This window comes from Lissotriton helveticus, chromosome 11, assembly GCF_964261635.1.
Source record: "Lissotriton helveticus chromosome 11, aLisHel1.1, whole genome shotgun sequence".
NCBI lineage: Eukaryota > Metazoa > Chordata > Amphibia > Caudata > Salamandridae > Lissotriton > Lissotriton helveticus.
Window position 1 is genome coordinate 1,171,522,072 of NC_136072.1, and position 19,345 is coordinate 1,171,541,416.

The 19,345-nt window shown below is 45.6% G+C and overlaps 1 protein-coding gene across 5 annotated transcripts in view; it reads right to left on the reverse strand.

Moving 5' to 3' along the window:
- SFSWAP (splicing factor SWAP) overlaps positions 1-19,345 on the reverse strand; it is a 579,257-nt gene that overhangs the window by 523,921 nt on the left and 35,991 nt on the right. For all 5 annotated transcript variants that reach the window (XM_078667992.1, XM_078667991.1, XM_078667989.1 and 2 more), the window contains exon 7: positions 15,309-15,552. In XM_078667992.1, coding sequence (XP_078524118.1) covers positions 15,309-15,552 — 244 coding nt within the window. The remainder of the gene's footprint in view (positions 1-15,308; positions 15,553-19,345) is intronic.

Sequence of the window (19,345 nt, forward strand, 5' to 3'; positions counted from 1 at the left end):
GACCCAGATTAACACTATTTTTAACACTAATACTCCGCTAACATTTGCAAACATTTTTCTTGGTAGTCTCTCTACTAGTTGGAACATACCTAAAACACATGCACAGATTATTGACCTGTTAATTGCGCTGCTTTTCAGCAAATCACTAAGAATTGGAAAGATGCCTCAACTCTCCTTTTTGGCTTGGTGGCACTGTGTGTCATAACCACAGGCTTGATACAACCTTTGCTTTTCCTTTGTCCATGAAACATAAACAACTACTTTCATGGTCTCCAGTTACATCGTTTTAAGATGAAAGTGCTAAAAGATCCTTCGCTCCAATACCATATATTCAGGAAGTAGTACAACCCCCTTGATTTCTTAAATTTATCATTTTCCTATTTTTCACCAGATGTAATGCAATGTCGTCTTACATGCATAATTAATATGTTCTAAACTTGTTTGCAGTATTATTATGAACCTAAATCTTCTGTGTGATCATATACCTACTGTAGGAAGGTAGATCCCTGACTATGGTTGCCCCCAACTTTTTGCCTGGTGTTTTGCTGGTTTTCTGACTTAGTTGACCTGAGGCCCTGCTCTTCAGGACCTCAGGCCCACTGCTCTCTCTGTTAAAATGGATTCCATGTACCCTAGGTACATATCCAATTGGATACGGAGTCACCTTATCAGTCCCTGTACAGTGTACCTTAGGTACCCAGGGCATAGGTGTACCCAGGGCCTACCAGGGGCTGCAGCATGTATTATGCCACCCCTGGCTGGCCATCCAAATCTGACACAACTGGCTGCACGACAGCTGGGGCAAGGTGGTGTAATCACCCTTTGCTTTAGATATAGTATACCTATATCTAAACCTAAATGGGCACACAGATCTCCTATCAGTCACTCCTATGGCAGGCCTTGACAATCCTGAAGGCAGAGTGCTTGGAATCGTGTGAGATGGTGCTCTGGCATGAGCTGAGCCTGTCTGCGGCCTTCGGGATCTATCCCTTAGCCGTTTCCATGATATCGCATACCATATACTCTTAAGTGCATTATAATCCTCGCGGTTATATGCCAACTCTGGTATCGCTTTATCAAAACATGTCGAGTAAGGTGTCATACGAATTGGAATACTAACCCCTCGCCAATTCTGGCGACGGGGTTAGCATTCCACCCTTCTAGAGGGACACGACGTGTATGTAACCTATAACCCCGGTTAAAGTCAAACAGAGCCTCAGCTCCACAAAATGGATGCTGCCACCGAGACACAAGTCTGCCCTCCTGCTGCTGGGAGTCCTCTCAGAGCAGGAGGCAAGGACAAAGGGTTTCCTGCCAGGGGCGGTGCCAGCACCGTCCCAGACAGGGTTTTGTGTATTCTAGGTAGGCAGGGCTTCAGAGGAAGGTGACTGCAAGTGGCACCCCGGTGCTCACTGTGCGTAGGCCGGCTCGAACCAGTTCCAGGGGCACACCAGACCCTGGGCTGGAGAAAGCCCGCCAAAGGAGAGGGGTGTAACCACCACCCTCCTAGTCCCACCCATAGGGCAGGACTTAGTCGCGTGCCAGCCCCCTTTTGCAGGATAAAGGTAGGAGCAGGCCCCCTTCCAAATTAGATCATCTTTGGAATCAAGACACGACTTTCTACGAAAGGACTTAAAGATTTCTTCTTCAAGATTCTCCCTTGTGACTAAGGAGTAGTCACCCTGCATCCGCAGGCACCATCTTAAGAACACTGCGGTCTGCTGCAAGTCCTTCCTCCGGAATCAGACTGCCCAGCTCGACGAGAACCGGCTTCCCTGGCACCTCTGACCTCTACCCACCTCTACAGCTAAGCTGAGAACCGCGGGTGCGACGAGACCTCGAGGGACCGGCCATCTGCAAGACTGCACGACTTCTTTCCAGCACGACCGCCGAGGAATCCTCTGGTGAGTGCTTTGGGGTCCGAGAAGCCCTGACCTGAGCAGCCCCAGCTCTGAAGTTCAGCCTCCCAGCATCACCACGATCTGCGTGGGGCGCTTCTGCTTTTTGCTGCTCACCGCGTTGTTTGGCTACTAGCCGCTGGCTTGTGGCCTTCTTAACGACGCCCGACGACATCACTGCTGCTGGTCTGGTTGCTCCAGACTGGCCCTTGCTTCCCTTCTTCAGAGAAGCACCCTGGAACCTCCTGGTCCACTCAAGACGCCATTTTAGGTCCACCGCGTGGGCTTGAATTTGCCAAGACTTGTTGCCCCAATCCTGGGTCCGACGACGTCGAGAGCATCATCCATCGTGGGACAGCTCGTACCTCCATCCTGGTCGCCGACAACGCCTCCTGGTCCGTGAGACTGCAGAGCCCAGCGTCGCCCACTCACCTAGTCGAGGTGACTACCATCCGGTGCCCTCCTGGTGCCACCTGACTACTGCCTAGTAGTCACGAACTTGGTCCCCTCTGCTTTCAGGTGTCATCCATCTTCGATCCAGGCTTGGATCACCCGAACAATCTTCACTGGTCGCCTGCCAGCAACTCCTTTCCTTCAGGCTCCTGGTTCGTCAACGAAGAATCCCGACGTCTTTTCAGACCTATGCAGCCGCAGCCCCTGGGCTAGGTAATTTCGGCATTTCGGTGCCTCAGCATTAAGCATGAGCGCAAAATCCGCTACGCTCGCGGATTTTGCGAATTTTCGGTAAATCCGCGATCCGCGAACGCTCGCGAATTTACCGAAAATTCGCAATCCGCGAGCGGCGGATTCCGGGGGCAAAAGTTCAAGCCTTGCTGGCCTGTTGTAACTAATTTACGATGGCGCCGGCAAGCTGCCAGCGCCATCCTAAGATAGTTACTAAATTAGCTTCAACAGGAAGCTCTAATAGATAAGATAAAGCAGGTCATCGAGCGCCTGCTTTATTTTATCTATTAGAGCTTCCTGTTGAAGCTAATTTAGTAACTATTTTAGGATGGCGCTGGCAGCTTGCCGGCGCCATCGTAAATTAGTTACAACAGGCACAAAACGGTGGCGTCTTCTTGAATAAATATGAAGGGCAGGGTTCATTCTGGCACGACGGTCCTGGCACAAAAATTAAACCTCAACCGCAGGCACTTTCAGATATCGATTAAGCATGTGCCCTGGTTGAAGCTTAAATTCAGTGACTCATTCATTGGCCCAAAAACAATCGTGAGCGTTGTCAAGGCTAGGCAGATGTGCCTTCTTCCCTAATATACCATCACAAATCAGCTGTGATGCTGGACAGAGGCCTTTGCATCCTTGACTTTCACGAGCGCAATCCTCGTGCTGTTCCTGTGGCCAGGAGCTTCTGTATCTTTATCTGCGGCTCTGATCGGTCTCTCACCTTTAATGCACACAAGAGGCATGTGCAATTGTGCACTCGCATGGAAGCCCCGTCCGTTTGGCCCCGCCCACACACTCGTGGTGTGCACCGTCTTCCCGCCATTTACCCACTATGACAGCTCACTCACGGGACCCCTGCGCCCTTCGGCGCGATTGCATAGTAACACACACCTGGTCGCTGTAGACAACTCTCTGGCACTTTAGGCAGCTGTAGTGTAGTAAAAGCACTATACATCTACCCAACGAGGTAGCACTTACTGATTATCTAGTAGGAAGTACTCCAGTTGAGTAGAGGTATGGCACAAAACGGTGGCGTCTTCTTGAATAAATATGAAGGGCAGGGTTCAATCTGGCACGATGATCCTGGCACGGAAGCCCCGCCCCAAATCCGCCGATCCGTGAATACGCAAATCCGCGAATCGTGGATCCGCAAAATCCGCCCATGCTTACTCAGCATAGCCTCACTATCCAAGGGTCCAGATCCACTTTCGTTTTTGACCTACCTAGTCGGGTTCGCCCGAAAACACTAACTTTGTGAATTCTAGCTTCCATAGACTTTTTCCCGGCTTACGCGTGAGAGTTCCCACTCTGCACGTGGCGTCCCTAGGCCTCCTGCTCCTAACCTGAGTGTTCAGTATTGTAGGCCTAGCGTTTCTAAAGCCTCTGAGAATCGTTACTTACCTGCTAGTAATTCGCATTCCACTTTTGTAGTATATGGTTTTTCGTGCCCCTCGGGCATTTGTGTAAATTGTGCAACTTAAAGTATTTTCGTAAGAGTTTTGTTGTGTGCTTAGCTCCCTGTCTCATAAAGAGGAGTCAAATGTCAGTTTGATTTTTTACTAATTGTAGCCAATCTGTTCCTGGAAATGGTGTTAACTTTTCTCTTTCACTTAGTTATCACAGTTAATGATTTTTGTCAAGTGAGCTGACAAGAATTGAGAAACAAAAGGATGTAAAATGCCAGTGTTTTTTTCCTCCAACATTTAAACTGCTTCTAAATGAATAGTACAAGTATAACTGGTATTATGAAATAATTATTTTTTTGTAATACAGAAGGGTGAAGCAACAAAGATTTGAAAAAGAGCAAAGTAAATCAGAATATTTTACTTGGTGATGGGCAAATGACAAATATTTGCAGACACTATTTCCAAACATTGTACACTATATAGTTTTAAAACCAAGTCAGAGACAAAGTCTATGGCCATTTCATTGTAAAATCTCCTGAATGCAAATGACCGTGTGCTGCTACTTTATGCTTTATTTATGTATTTATTAAAAGTGATAGTTTTCAAACATGATTTGAGAAACATTCCTGCCCCCGGCCCAATGACAATGCAGTTAATGAACCAAGAGGCCCGTCAGTGGTCATGTGTATCCTGTATGAAGCTAGATCGATGATTCTGGTGCTGCTGGACCTCTCTGCTGCGTTCAACACGGTCTCACATGAGTTATTGCTCAGGAGATTGTAAGAGATTGTAATAAGAGGCTCCACCCTATGGTGGATGAAGAGCTTGCTCTCCTCCAGGACCCAGGCTGTTAACCTGGGTCCTTATCGCTCGGCGTCTGTGAAGATGACCAAAGGAGTCCCCCAGGGCTCGTGCCTGAGCACTACCCTGTTTAATATCCATGTGGCTTCCTTGTCCAACCTTCTCAGAACCTGTGGTTTTATTCCCATATCTTACGCCGACGATACACAGCTACTATTCCCATTCAATAAACTCACTTCATCCGTACAGTCGGCCTCATCTTCTGGAAGGAAGGCTATCTCCAATTGGATGAGAGCAAATTTCCTCCAATTCAATGTGGGGAAGACAGAAATCATGCTCTTCGGAGACGCATCCTTACTCTGGACACCGGAGTGTTGGCCTGTAGACCTGGGCACCCCTCCCTGTCCCTAAATCCACTGTCAAGAACCTTGGCATCCGCCTGGGCCAGGCTCTCACCCTGAAAGAGAACGCTGCCCAGACAGCTGGCTCCTGCTTTCAGATGCTGGGCCTCTCACGCCGAGTATTTCCTTGACTCCACACAGTAGACCCTGACACAGGTACTTATACTGAGCCTCAATACCAAGAAATCCCTGTACCCTGGGCTCGGATTAGTATTCATCTAATAAGGCATGTCACTGTGCTGGAAGATTATCCAATTTAATTCTTAAGCACCCGCCTACTGGAGCTTTGAGTTAGGCGTTTATCTTCAGATGCCAAACCGTCCAAAACAAATCATTGTTTCTTTGAACATAAAAACAAGGGGGGAGAATCCAGAACTGCTTGTCAACTCGACACGACCACCAGTGACTGCTCAACTGAGACAGTACACAAACCCACACTTAAAGTGAAAAAAACATAGAAAATGTGTGGTGAGGAGGAAGGCACCTCACGGGAGAACACCCTCGGGCCGTTTGGCAGATGTTTACCAGTTTCTTGCCCCCTTTCTCATCATCGGTCGCCTTACCTCCTCAAAATAAAGTGTCCAAAGAAACAGAACCATACGTGTTGTGGCCGACAGACAGGTGCAAGACAAAACCATGCCTTTCTCTCATTAGATGAATACTAATCCGAGCCCAGGGTACAGGGATGTCTTGGTATTGATGCTTAGTGAGTGGAGGGCTATCCCTATAGTACCATTATTTTCCTCTTGGTTCCCTATTGTATTGCACTTATACTGAGCCGCCTGGACTATTGCAAGGCCTCTTGGCTTCGGCCAATGAATCCTCGTTGTGCAGACTGCAGGTAGTCCAGAACACTGCGGAGCTTCTGATCTTAAAACGGCCCATCCCCCCCCCAGACTGCCTCTCGCCCTCTCCTCCGTCAGCTACACTGGCTCCTGATACGAGAGCGGGTCCAGTTCAAGGTCTGCTGCACGGTCCATAAAGCTTTAAACCATCTTGGCCCCACCTAGCTAGCCGAGACATTTAATTTTTTAATTTTAATTTCTTATATAGCGCTGGAATCAATCCCGTAAGGGTATCTCCGCGCTTTGCCAGCCATAGGATCATCAGGTAGTGTGACACAGGAGTTAAGAGGACAGAAATGCTTCTTGATAAAGAAGGGTCTTTAATGTCTTTCTAAAAGACAGGTGGTTGGTGGTCATTCTTACATCGGTGGGGAGCTTGTTCCATAAGGCAGGTCCAACCGAGGAGAAAGCACGGTCTCCTTGTCTGGATTTCTTTGTAGCAGGGGGTTTGAGGAGGGCTTGATTGCTTGAACGGAGAGACCTGCTAGGCTGATACAGCTCAAGAGATTGTGACAGGTATTTAGGGCTTGCTCCGTATAGGCACTTGTGGACCGTACAGCATATCTTAAAGTTGATGCGCTGCCGTATGGGGAGCCAATGTAGCTCTTCCAGCAAGGGCCTAGAGGGAGTCCTGGCCGGTACACTCATGACCAATCTTGCCGCTGTATTCTGGACTACCTGCAAACGACCTACTGCATCTGCATTTGCTAATGTCAGCAGGCCGTTGCAGTAGTCCAGGCGGCTGGTGACCAAGGCCTGTACAAGTGTCTTCCTATAGGTGGCAGGGAGATACGGGAAGACACGTCTGAGAAGGCCGATGGTGTGGAAACACAGCCCTGCGATATAATTGGTGTGTTCCTTTAAGGTCAGTTTTTGGTCCAACTTCACCCCTAGATTCTTAACATGAGGTTTGGATGTGGGTACTGGGCCCAAATCTAATGGCCACCAGTCTGGGGACCAAAGGAGACTCGCCTTGCCAAAGAGCATAACCTCTGTTTTTCCCACATTGCATTGGAGGCAATTCACAGCCATCCAATGTGACACTGCCCTCATACCCTCAGCAAAGTTCTCCTTGACTTTAGGGCCAAGGGAGCTGAAAGGGTAGAGGAGCTGGGTGTCATCAGCGTAGGAGACCGGTATGAACCCATACTTCCGCACAATCTCAGCAAGGGGGGCACATATACATTAAACAATGTAGGGCTAAGGCATGAGCCCTGTGGCACCCCCTTCGTGAGCACCCTTGAGATGGAATGAAAGGGGCCCAAGCTGATAGATTGTGATCTCCCGGAGAGAAAGCTCTCCAACCATGATAAAGCTAAGCCTCCAATTCCTACTCCCTGCAAACGGCTGAGAAGGATATTATGGGACACGGTATCAAAGGCTGCGGACAGGTCCAACAGCACTAGGATCATGCAACCGCCTCTATCCTGTGACATTTTGATCTTATCTGTCACAGAGAGAAGGGCTGATTCAGTGCTGTGGTTGGGCCTGAACCCAGATTGAGAATGGTCCAGGCCCCCTGTCGCCTCGATAAAGCTGGAGATGATGGTATTAACGTGTTTCTCTGCCAGTTTGCTGATGAAAGGGAGGAGAGAAATTGGGCGAAGGTTGGAGAGTTCTGACCAGGGCAAGGTGGAATTTTTGCGTATAGGGTTCACTACCGCTTCCTTCCAGGATTGTGGGAGTTGTCCCTCGGCAAAGGAGAGGTTCAGCAATTTCTGAATGGAGGGTCCTAATATCTCGCTCAGAGGGGAGATTAATTTAGCAGGTATCAGGTCAGTAGGAGAGCAGGTCTTCATTTGATTGATAAGTGCAGTCAGATCTTTGATGGTTATATCAGGGATTACATGAAGGGTTTTCCCAGAAGTCACCATTGGGGAGATTTCAGGGACCTCGACATCCAAGGGACCTGAAACTGAGATAGTTTTCCTGTATATCCCTTCTATTTTATCCTCGAAGAACTTAGATATTTCATTACAAAGATCTTGAGTGAAAGTATCTGGGCTCTCACACATCACAGGATTAGTGAAGGTCTGTATGATTTTAAATAGTTCTCTTGTAGAGTTGCCCGCCTCTGAAATTTGGGAGGTGAGGCTTATTTTCCTTGCTTTTTTTATATTTTTATAGTAAGTGGTCACAGCCTCCACGTATCGATTCTTATCTTCCCCATTGCCTGTCCGCCTCCAAAGTTTCTCCAACTTTCTACATCCCTGCTTTTCTATTTTAAGGGCCTCAGTGTACCATGCTTCCCTTTTAGCTATGGTAGATTTTTTTACATTTTTCTGGGGAGCCAGGATGTCAATGGCTACCGTCAGTGTGGAGTTGAACTTTGAGAGAGCAGTCTCGATGTTATCTGAGTTTGAGAATATTGGCTGTTTCCAGGTTTGTGTGAACCTGGCAGGGGTGACTTTATGCCATGGTCTGCGTTTAGTGGACTGCGTGGCGGGGTGATTTGTGGGATTAGGTAAATGTAGCAAGGAGAAATCTACCATTTTATGATCAGACCAATAAATGTGTTTAGGGGGGTGACAGTGAACATTGGGATGGGAGGTAAAAATCAAATCCAGGGTGTGACCACCTGAGTGAGTGGGTCCACTATTTCGGAGATGCAGACCTAAAAGAGCAAGATCTGTCAAAAATACATTCGTATCAAGGTGATCAGCAATATCGGTGTGAAAATTAAAATCTCCAAGTAAAATAAAATTTCCGTTAACTTTCATGTAGGGGGCTAACAGTTCAGTAAGGGCAAGGGAGAACCCAGCGTTGGGTCCAGGCGGGCGATAAGACTAATGCTCCTTTCCAGTGTACCTTAGGGCTGATTTTTAGATGAAAGATCATTACTTCCATGGTAGGTAGCATCACTTGTTCTAAAATTCTAATATTCAATGCATCTCTATATATTATGGCAGTCCCGCCTCCTACCTTCTCAGGGCGGTCTTGACGAAGGATTTTATATCCCATAGGTATCCCTAAGGTGATAGTGGGGATAGTATGGGGTTTCAGCCATGTTTCAATCAAGAAACATATCTCAGGCTGAATGCTATGAATAGTGTCCCATAATTGCATATGATGTTTAGGGAGTGACCTAACATTTAATAGAAAGCTTTTCCAGCCTCCCTGGGTGTCTATACTGTCTCTGGGGTGTCCAACAATGATGTTGGAGTGAGTAGCTTGGAATCCGCACTTAATGCAGGAAAAAGGACCCTCGAGACATATTGGCGTTCTATTAGTGCAACTATGTTTCCCCTGGGGTTGTAGCGCCAGAAGAGCATGAGGTGAATACCTGATACAAGGGGCGGTCATAGAGCTCAGGAGGGGGCGAGGGCTAAGTAGCCCAGTCAGCCCTGGCCGCTAGAGCGCTAACCGCTCAGCGAGACCGGAAGTGGTGTCCTCCCTCCCCGGAACACAATCACGGGGAAGCGAGCGCTCAGGAAGCTAATGCCTCAGGTGAAATTTCGGCGTGTGTGTGCGAGTGTGTGCACTTTTAAATTTCTAGTGTCACAGATGTGCAAATTCTAAAACAATCTTCACGATTTCAGCAAATTAAAATTCTCATTGATTCGCAACACGCAAAAGCTGGTAACACAGGCTGATCGTCCCAAGCAGGCCAGCGGGTCCGGGAAACACTGCCACTGTCCCCCTACCGCAGCGCGGGAAAGCAAAGCTCAGCCTAAATAGCCCCGTCAGCCCTGGCCGCTAGAGCGCTAACCGCTCAGCGAGACCGGAAGTGGTGTCCTCCCTCCCCGGAACACAATCACGGGGAAGCGAGCGCTCAGGAAGCTAATGCCTCAGGTGAAATTTCAGGCGTGTGTGTGCGAGTGTGTGCACTTTTAAATTTCTAGTGTCACAGATGTGCAAATTCTAAAACAATCTTCACGATTTCAGCAAATTAAAATTCTCATTGATTCGCAACACGCAAAAGCTGGTAACACAGGCTGATCGTCCCAAGCAGGCCAGCGGGTCCGGGAAACACTGCCACTGTCCCCCTACCGCAGCGCGGGAAAGCAAAGCTCAGCCTAAATAGCCCCGTCAGCCCTGGCCGCTAGAGCGCTAACCGCTCAGCGAGACCGGAAGTGGTGTCCTCCCTCCCCGGAACACAATCACGGGGAAGCGAGCGCTCAGGAAGCTAATGCCTCAGATGAAATTTCGGCGTGTGTGTGCGAGTGTGTGCACTTTTAAATTTCTAGTGTCACAGATGTGTAAATTCTAAAACAATCTTCACGATTTCAGCAAATTAAAATTCTCATTGATTCGCAACACGCAAAAGCTGGTAACAGGCTGATCGTCCCAAGCAGGCCAGCGGGTCCGGGAAACACTGCCACTGTCCCCCTACCGCCATTCACACTGCACACTCCCTCAAGGTCCCTCCGCTCTGGAACTAAGTCACTACTCGAGGTCCCTCGAGTGAGGAAGGCTAGACTAGGTGTAAAGGCACTCTCCCACCTTGGTCCCCTTTACTGGAACCATCTCCCCCTGAACATGAGGCAATGCCCCGTCCACCTCCAATTCAGGAAACACCTTAAGACCCTCCTTTTCTGCCTCTAATCCTGATCCAGTCCCTCAGCTCTCCAATTTCATGTCCGAAGCGCAGAGATACCCGTTCGGGGGTCGATTCAGGCGCTATATAAATAAATAAATAAAAACCAAAATAAAAGGCATAACCATTTACAATGCCAATAGCTCAAACTCGCATAACTGCGAGACCTATTTCATTGAAAATGCTTATTGTCCTAGGCTTTCAAGGCAACTGCACATCGTGGTACAAGAACAAGTATCCTGTTAGCCACCTTTATACACTTCATAAAATGCTATTTCAATCGAATTCCTCAAAATGAAATTATGGCTTTCCGACCAGCATCTAGTGTGTCAACGACATCACAAGACTTTGCTTTATGTGTTCCTTCGGTATAAACAACAAAGTGGTCCTAGACACAGTTTACATATCACATTTCATTGAGATATTCATTTCTACTTAATTTAGGACTTAATCCTGAAAGAGAACGGAAAACACATCAGCTAAATGCGTTAGCAGTACTATCCTAAATACCCAAACAGATTATACCACACTAAGTTTAATAGCAAAATAAATTATATATAATTACCATATACATATTTGCAAAAGAATCCCAAGAAAGTTGGGGGAGTTCTGCCAGGCGCAGTAGAAAGTGCAAAAGTTGTTGTGCTCAAGTGAGAAGAAAGAAAAAAATAAGTAAAAAATATAATCCAAAGGTTCTAAAAGAGCTAAGGTTCTGTTCCCTTAGTATTGAGCCCGTCCCACGTATATAAATCATAAGTTTTGGTTATAGTCTTTGAGAGGGCAGGGGATGGGGTACAGGCATCAAGGAAAGGGCCGGGGCGGGGCATCGACGTTTCGACCCTGGCGCTGTGGAGGGTGGGTCAGCACCTCAGCTACGGGTCTTACTCAGGACGTGGTAGGGGAATAAACCTATACTGCAGGCAGACAGCGCCCCATGGATGAGGGTGGCCACCAGTTAATGGTATTCTCAAGTGTATCCAATAACTTAACACTTTTTTTAATGCTATTCCTTCACTGGAAAGGCAATTGTATCCAAATCACAAACCGTGAATCTTGATTCCGGCAAACAAAACGGTATAATTTGACCCAAAACGCCAGTAAATATTCCCAGGCGTGGTCCTGCAAAAAGTCAATGCCGGCGTCTAAGGAGGGTGTCTTCACCGTAGACAACCCGTAGGAAGTGGCGTTCAGATAGAAATACGCCTCGTACGCCTGTCGTGTTCCTTCATCAGAATCTCCAGGTTGCAGCAATTTTGCACTTTCAAAACAAATGCATAAATATTTTGTTTTAAACACTGTGCAGCATTTTTTTTTTAACGGTTTTGAAAAAAAAAGTGCAAACATCTGCATTTCTCCTGAGTTGCCCACATTTTTAGGAGTATGAAAGGCAAATCATGGCAAATTTGGATATCGGACTAACACGGCAGAGGAGAGAAGAGCCTAAAGAGCAAACATGATTTCAATAACGCAACTTAGGTTGGGCTAGGTAAGAGCACATTTTCAATTAGAATGGCACAATAAAGACAGGGAGTTGATAATCAATGGTTTATCAGTATATACCATTTTACATAAGTAGAATTACTAAAAATCTATATTTGTCCGGTATTTTTTCATTTTCCTGTTACAGAATTTTTAAATCAATCCTCCATACTCTAGGGAGATGCAGGAGGCTCTCCGTGGAATAGCCTTACCACGGCAATTCCGTAAGTACTCCCAATTCCACAGTGCAATTCAATTTGAAGGTAATATTTATTAATGTTTGCTTGAACAGTAGGTGACAACTTGCACAAATACGTTGGACTGCAGTTTTTCTGTACTGGCCACAAAGATCTAGGCCATACCTGAAAGTTGTCATCTACTACCTCATATCTAACATGACTGGACATTGGAGCCTTTCAGCTAGCAGAAAGAAAAAAACAGTGCCAATTCCTAGTTGGCATGACAGAGCATCTCAATACCCACCATCTCTTCCCTCCTATTTCCGTGGGACATGTACCCGGTCTCGCTACTGCAGTATCCAGAACGGTAGACATCCTCTACCCCGAAGTAGTTCAGGATACTCGGGCCCGAGCCCCCTTGGCCGGACATGACAGATGGACGGTGTCTCTCTCAGCTGCAGCTTCAACACCCAGCGGGGTCTACCGCTCTCTGCGCATGTGCAAGAAACCCGGCTATCAAGTCGCTTGCGGGCATTCACTGATTACACCATACTCATCTACAAAAGTCGGTACAAAAGGGGCTGAAGACGGCTGCAATGCCAGAAACCGGTCCTCGGAAGCTCCAGGGAAGGCATGGCTTGGCAGTTCGGGCTGGACTGTTCCCATGAGGCACAGGGTCAGACTGATTTGCATATAGCCAGGTCTGAACTGGGGTGGCAGGGTGGGCTAAAGAACGGTGATGGATTAAACCCAGATCTTTTGACTGGGTGTGAGTGTTTGATTGGTTCAGATGCTCCGTCCATTACCACCCCCTTTTGTACCGCATCTAGAAAAGTCAGCCTTCCCTTTTAACTATGTCCTCAGCTGGGTGGCGCACGGGCAAAATTCACATTCCCTACAATCTTAGTATTAGTGTTGGGTCATCATCCATCCTAGGTTACAATTTCCAATGCAATGTAAAGATAAGATTTGTATTGTTTATCGTCCGCAACACATAGGCAGCCTTTCTTCTCGTTATGGACCAATGTATGGGTTCTGATTGCTGCGGCTTGTTGAACACAAACACCATTCACAGGGCGAGGAGCAGCAGCCGGAGGGGAGGCTCCAGGGACCATGGCACTAAGACTGAGAGAAGCCGGCGTGTGTGAGGCCCAGCAGAGCTCAGAGAAGAGACTTTGGTGCGGGGAGGAGCCGTCCGTTTCACTGGTGAGAGGGAGGAAGGCAGGTCTTACTATAAAAAAGAGGGTGGATGGGAGTTTGCAGAAAATAATGTAGACTTTCCCAAGTCCACAAAACATGGCCGCCAGGGAGCACTGCTGCGCACCAGTGTGTGCAGCCGGAATGACAAAAAGAAAGTGATCACCCCCCGAATTAAACGAGACCGTATCACGCCGCCAGTAAAGGATCCAGTCTGGGTGGGCGGGGCTAAAGGAGGACAGGGCGGTAACCAGGAGGGACTAAAGCCTCCGTTACAATCAAAAGACACAGTTTAGCATAACTTATGACACGAACCAACCAAAATAACGAGCGGAGCCGAAACACCACTTCGGAAACTGTATTGATTCTAAGAAGCCCTCACAGAGCGAGTGGCGAATGTGCGCTGCAACGCCAGGCGAGACCTAAAAAAGTGCTCTTCCTATGGAACTAACTACCTACTGGCTACCACCAGTATGTAAATTATATATAATCTTTCTTTAAGCACCACATGTACATCTGCAAGAAGGATAATGTACTAAAAAAAAAAAAAAAAAAAAAAAAGAAGATAAACCGGCATACCAGGTTCAGTGTTGCAGCCTGAAGAAACATCACTTCATATGCTTTGGAAACTAAGACGTCCTGTGTCAGCAAAGAAGTACTGCCCCAATAAAGATGGAAGACGTTAACGCCATTCAAAGCGCATTTCAATTGTTAACATTCTATTTTGTAACTAAAGGAAAAGCCTCAATACAGGCCTGAAAACCCCGACAATGGTACCACATATGCACACAAACATTAGCCATTGATGTTGAAGTCCACTGAAAAACAATGCCATGTTTTATGAACAAAATGAGTTAGGACAAACATAAGTGAATAGTAACTCCAAACAAAAGTGTTCAGGGGCATTACGCGGTAGAAACATTGGATACAAGAAAAAGGAAATGTTATCAAACATTGCCCTTCAGTCTTTCCATCTGTATTGAGGCTGTTTTTGTAGAATTTTAAAAGAAAAGCTAACAGAAGAAATCAATAAAGGAATGGGTTTGCCTGAAAGCCCAGGAGCACTTTAACTGAAAGGCTTGTTCCGTTTGATTCAAGGCTAGGGACCGTTCACATCATTACAGGGTCTCATGCTGCTGTCTTGGGCAGCTAATCTCTGTGAGGGCAAACGCAGGCTTCTAGATACGGGCTTCAAACTGCCAACTTCAATACACAAGAGAAATTCCAGTTCTCCTCATTAAGGACCCTTTCCCACTCAACAGAAGTACCAAATCACAAAGGGAAACATCGAATGACGGATGATCGAAGAAAAGCTGCATGAAAAGGGGAAAGCATCATAATGAATTCTACACCCCCTCCAGAGGCACTGAATACCTGAGAGCACTGCAGAGTATGTGTAAAGCACTGCAAAGCTCCCTGGTTGAACTCAGTTGACAAGTCCTGATAACATAACCAAACTCTTGTTAGCAAAGCAGCCCTACAAACAAAAACAATGAAAAGCCACACAGCTCACTCGCACAAGTCTCTACAAGGCTTAGCAAAATACTGCAGTCATGCACAGAACAACAAGATACACTTGTCAAAGCATACTAAAAACTAAATCACAACAATTGCACAAAGAAGTATGAATTCATTGAACATACATTTTAAACATATCAAAATATTCCTTCACATTAAATGGCACATAGCATGTAACCCATAGTGCAGATGCACACAACAACACGCGACCATCATTCATCATAGCATTATCAATTTTCAACAACAAAGAGTGAGTTTCAGAAAGTCTAAATTCCATTCACAAGTTATAATCAGATCAATATTCAACTACTAACCAAACAGTTTCTGGTACCAAGAAAGATCTTAAATAATCAGTGTACTTACTCTCTGCAGAAAACTTGACAGCCTCGGCCTGTGCTGCTTCACTGTCAGCCTGCTGCTCGGCTGCAGCATTGTCAGCCAGCTGCTGGGCTTCAGCCTTATCTGCCACTTGTTGGGCTTCAGCCTTATCCGCTGCTTGTTGCGCTGCAGCAGTGTCGGCCAACAGCTGAGCCGCATTATTCCTCTCAGACTGAGCTTTGCGAACAAGGGCGGCTAAAGGATGATCGGGATCCATTACATTTAAAGGCTGGAAGAAACACAAGGTAAAGTGACTCGTATGCAAGTATGGTGGTCAGGGTCGGACAACAAAACAACACAATATTGCTTAATGGCACCGAAAACAATAGCTTTTCGAATCGGTCTCAACTTTTGTAGCAATACTTGGAAGCTGACCACTATGCACATTGAAATATATAAATACACACACACCTGTACACACACACACCTACACCTGTATACACACACATCTGTACACGCGCGCACACACATTTGTACGCGCACACACATCTGTACACACACCTGTACACACACACGTACACACACACCTGCACACACCCCTGTGCGCACACGCACACACACACACTCACACCTGTAGACACACACACCTGTAGATACATACACACACACACACACCTGTACGTACACACACCTGTACGTACACACACACACAGCAGGATTCCCTATTGAGGTGCTAAGAAAAGGAAGGGAAACCTGGATTTTCACCCTCAATAGTGTGAAACAAGGGCTCAATGAAGATATTCAATGGCATGTGACCCAGCCCTGGTAATTTGTCTACTTATGTTTCCTTTCCACTTCTCAGGCTTAGTCATGTGAGCAGGTGCATTAGCCAGTCTTTCTTGGTTCTGTAACTACCCTGTAGAGAGCATTTTCCCATTGTGAAGTTAGGTGAGAGGTGTTTAGTATTGTGCTCTTCATTCATGTGTTTTTGCAGGTGAGCCACTAAGGAGTTATTCGTTCCCTTGCTGGTCTGTCCCTATGAAGTATGGTTGTTACTGGTCAAGCTATGTAGATCTTGTATAGTTTGGAAACAATAATATTGTATGCTGAACCCCAATCTAAATAATTGAGTGTTGGAGTGGGTTCTTCTAGATACGAGCTATGTTAGACTTGGGCATGTTAAGGAAGGCTACGTATTTTTTACCTTAGCGTGTTTTTGTTAATTTCCTTTTTTCTTTTTATGGCGACTATATTTAACTATGGCATTGAAACATTATTGACACTTTTCCGTTGTTAATTGATGTGGCTAGATTTTAATTTGTGGGATCTTTTATACCCAACAGATGCACTTATTTTGTGCCATTTAGTACGATTCTGGAGCAGTGCTGATGTGCTATCTTTTGTATAGGGTACTTTGCACATAGCTGGAGTTTGTTGTTTTCACTCTTTACCATTTCATTATGGCGTTGATATCCCTGCATCCGTAGTCCCTCATCGATTTCTATGGGTGGCAGTCACGTAAAGAACTAGTTCGTTTTCCTATTTATAATATGGCGCTAACAGGTCTTTGGAACTTTAGTCCTTCTTTCACTCTTGCGCCTGCGAGCTCAGGTGTTAATCCTTCATCAATTAAAATGCGCGTGGTTCTTGGTTATTTATATCGGACTATCCGCTTCGTCATTCTTTGCGGAGGTCGCCGTGAAGATTAGATGTGCCGTTAGTCATGCCGGTCGCTTGCACAGTTAAAAGGTAAGGGAGCACCCAACGGGAAGCACAGAGGTTCGGCACTGATATATATCGGGCCTGTGGGTTATTTTAAAAGCTACAGTCCATTTAAGTGCAGTTGGGATCTATGGATATCAGTAGCTGCATATGCAGCTCAAACACAGAGTGCATTTGCTTCACATTATACTCTATTTTGTGCTATGTGTAATAAGCTTTTTTGTTTTGCATCATTCTTCGCAGTGTAAACTTAGACAACTGGCAACATTTTAAAGCAGGCGATACGTTGGAGGATTTGGGGGCGATCTAGGTGAATAGTATACTGCTGTGATTAACCTGCAACAATTGTGATTTTAATACCCTTTGCCTAGTGTTAAGAACTATGTTTTTATGACTGAGAATTGAGGTAGCTTGATGTATACAGCTAGAAGATCTACTAGGTTTCTTTCTTTATTGTTTTTTATGACATAATATACACTTTACTAGGGTTTCTTTTTCTTTATATCATGAGCTGACCCCATGTCTATTAATTCCTCCGGCTCCTTGCATTACTCGGCTTTCTTTGTGAATATTGGTGCCCCACGCATGAGAATCTTTATACATCGATGGACGGTTGTTATTTAGATTCCTGCTGAAGACTTTTTCTAGGTTAGTGAGTTACGTTTATCACTATAGCTTCTTTAGGCCTACCAAAGGCACGCGCTTGGTCAGATTTTGAATGTTGTTTTTTTCTTTTTCATTTTTGTATGGTTTGAATGTAGGAGTATTATCCTTGGCTTGGGAGTGACTACTAGAAATAGCAAAAGTACGATACAGTTCCGAATGGTCTCAGGTGAGATGCTCACTCTCATATGCCTATTATTGAAAGCCTATATCAGGTGATTGTTAGGCAGTCAAATTGATGGAATGGGATAGCATAATGCTGGACTACAGGTATATTATGTGGTCCTGCTGTTGACACCAGTGTAACATGGAGGGTTAGCTTGTAGCATCCGGTTTTTCCATCCTAATGGTGTAATTGGTTTAATGTTTATCTTGTCCCGTACAGGATTTTGATAGTGGTGCTTGCTATCTACTTGTTCAGAAGCATCCGACCCTCAGACCAATTATCTATACACCGCAGTCAGTAGTGAAATATAGGACACTTGGAACTGTTTTTGTGGTAAGTATGCTCAGGACATTGCCTTTTTTTGGGGGGTGTGGAGTGTGAAAGATGGATATTATTTTAACTTTATTCTTGTTTGGTTACACACAAGTATGCTTGTTTGTATTGTTTTTTAATTACACTGGGTGTTTTCACACTGTTCTCCACTATAGCCCTAAGTAGGTAGGGGCAAAGTGGTTTGTTTTATGTTGGCATGGATATATCCTGTGTACTTCTGTGCACATAACGTCAAAGCAATAAATATTGTTCCTTAGATAGTGAATGGGGTCCTTTGTATTGTAATTGTTCCTACATAGACAATGGGCATTCTGTTTTCAATTCTTTTTATATCTTTGTAGGTGGTAGTTTGTTCCCAGGTGGAGTGGCCCTCGTTAGGGCAGTATATCCGGCAGGTCCTGATGAAGGTGGCATCGCAACTCTCAGCCACCGAACCATGTCGACCATTGTTTTGAGACCATCCTGCATCTTTGCAGTTGTTGTCTTTGGTCTTTCCAACCTCGTCACCACTCTGTAGTTGTGTTCCCCAGATATGTTAAGAATGTGATGGTTTGTCTGGGTGTGTGAGAGTTGGTTTTGAATGGTTGTTGTGAAACTGTATTGTTTTTCTCTACCTGGGTTCGTCAATTAGTTGCATTCATTGTGCTGTGTTGATTTTTGTATTTTGAATTTATGTTGAAAATGAAAATAAGTAATTACAAACATGTATAATCAATGAAAAATATTTTTGATAAAAGGAATGAAATAAAAAATATATTTTTACTATTTTCATTAGACTGTGCAGGTGGTTTACTCATGTGGTTGGGATGCTCACGTAATGTAGGTGGATTAAATCCATTGAAAAGAATTTAGGTCTTGAGGTAGTTCATTGTGCTGTGTCTGTACACATATACACACCTGTAGAGAGAGACACCTGTAGACACATACACCCGTGTACAAACACACCTATAGACACACACACCCGTGTACACACACACACAACCTGTACACACACACATGCATACCTGTACACATACACACACACACACACACACACACACACACACACACACCTGTACACTGAGTCATGATAATTGCTCGATTTCTCAGCCGGGCTGGTGGTCAAAGACCATTTTTCTAGTATTGGGGAACATGGCACCTATGATACACCATGGACTGTTAACATCCTTATCTACAAAGAATTCTCAAAGACTAAATT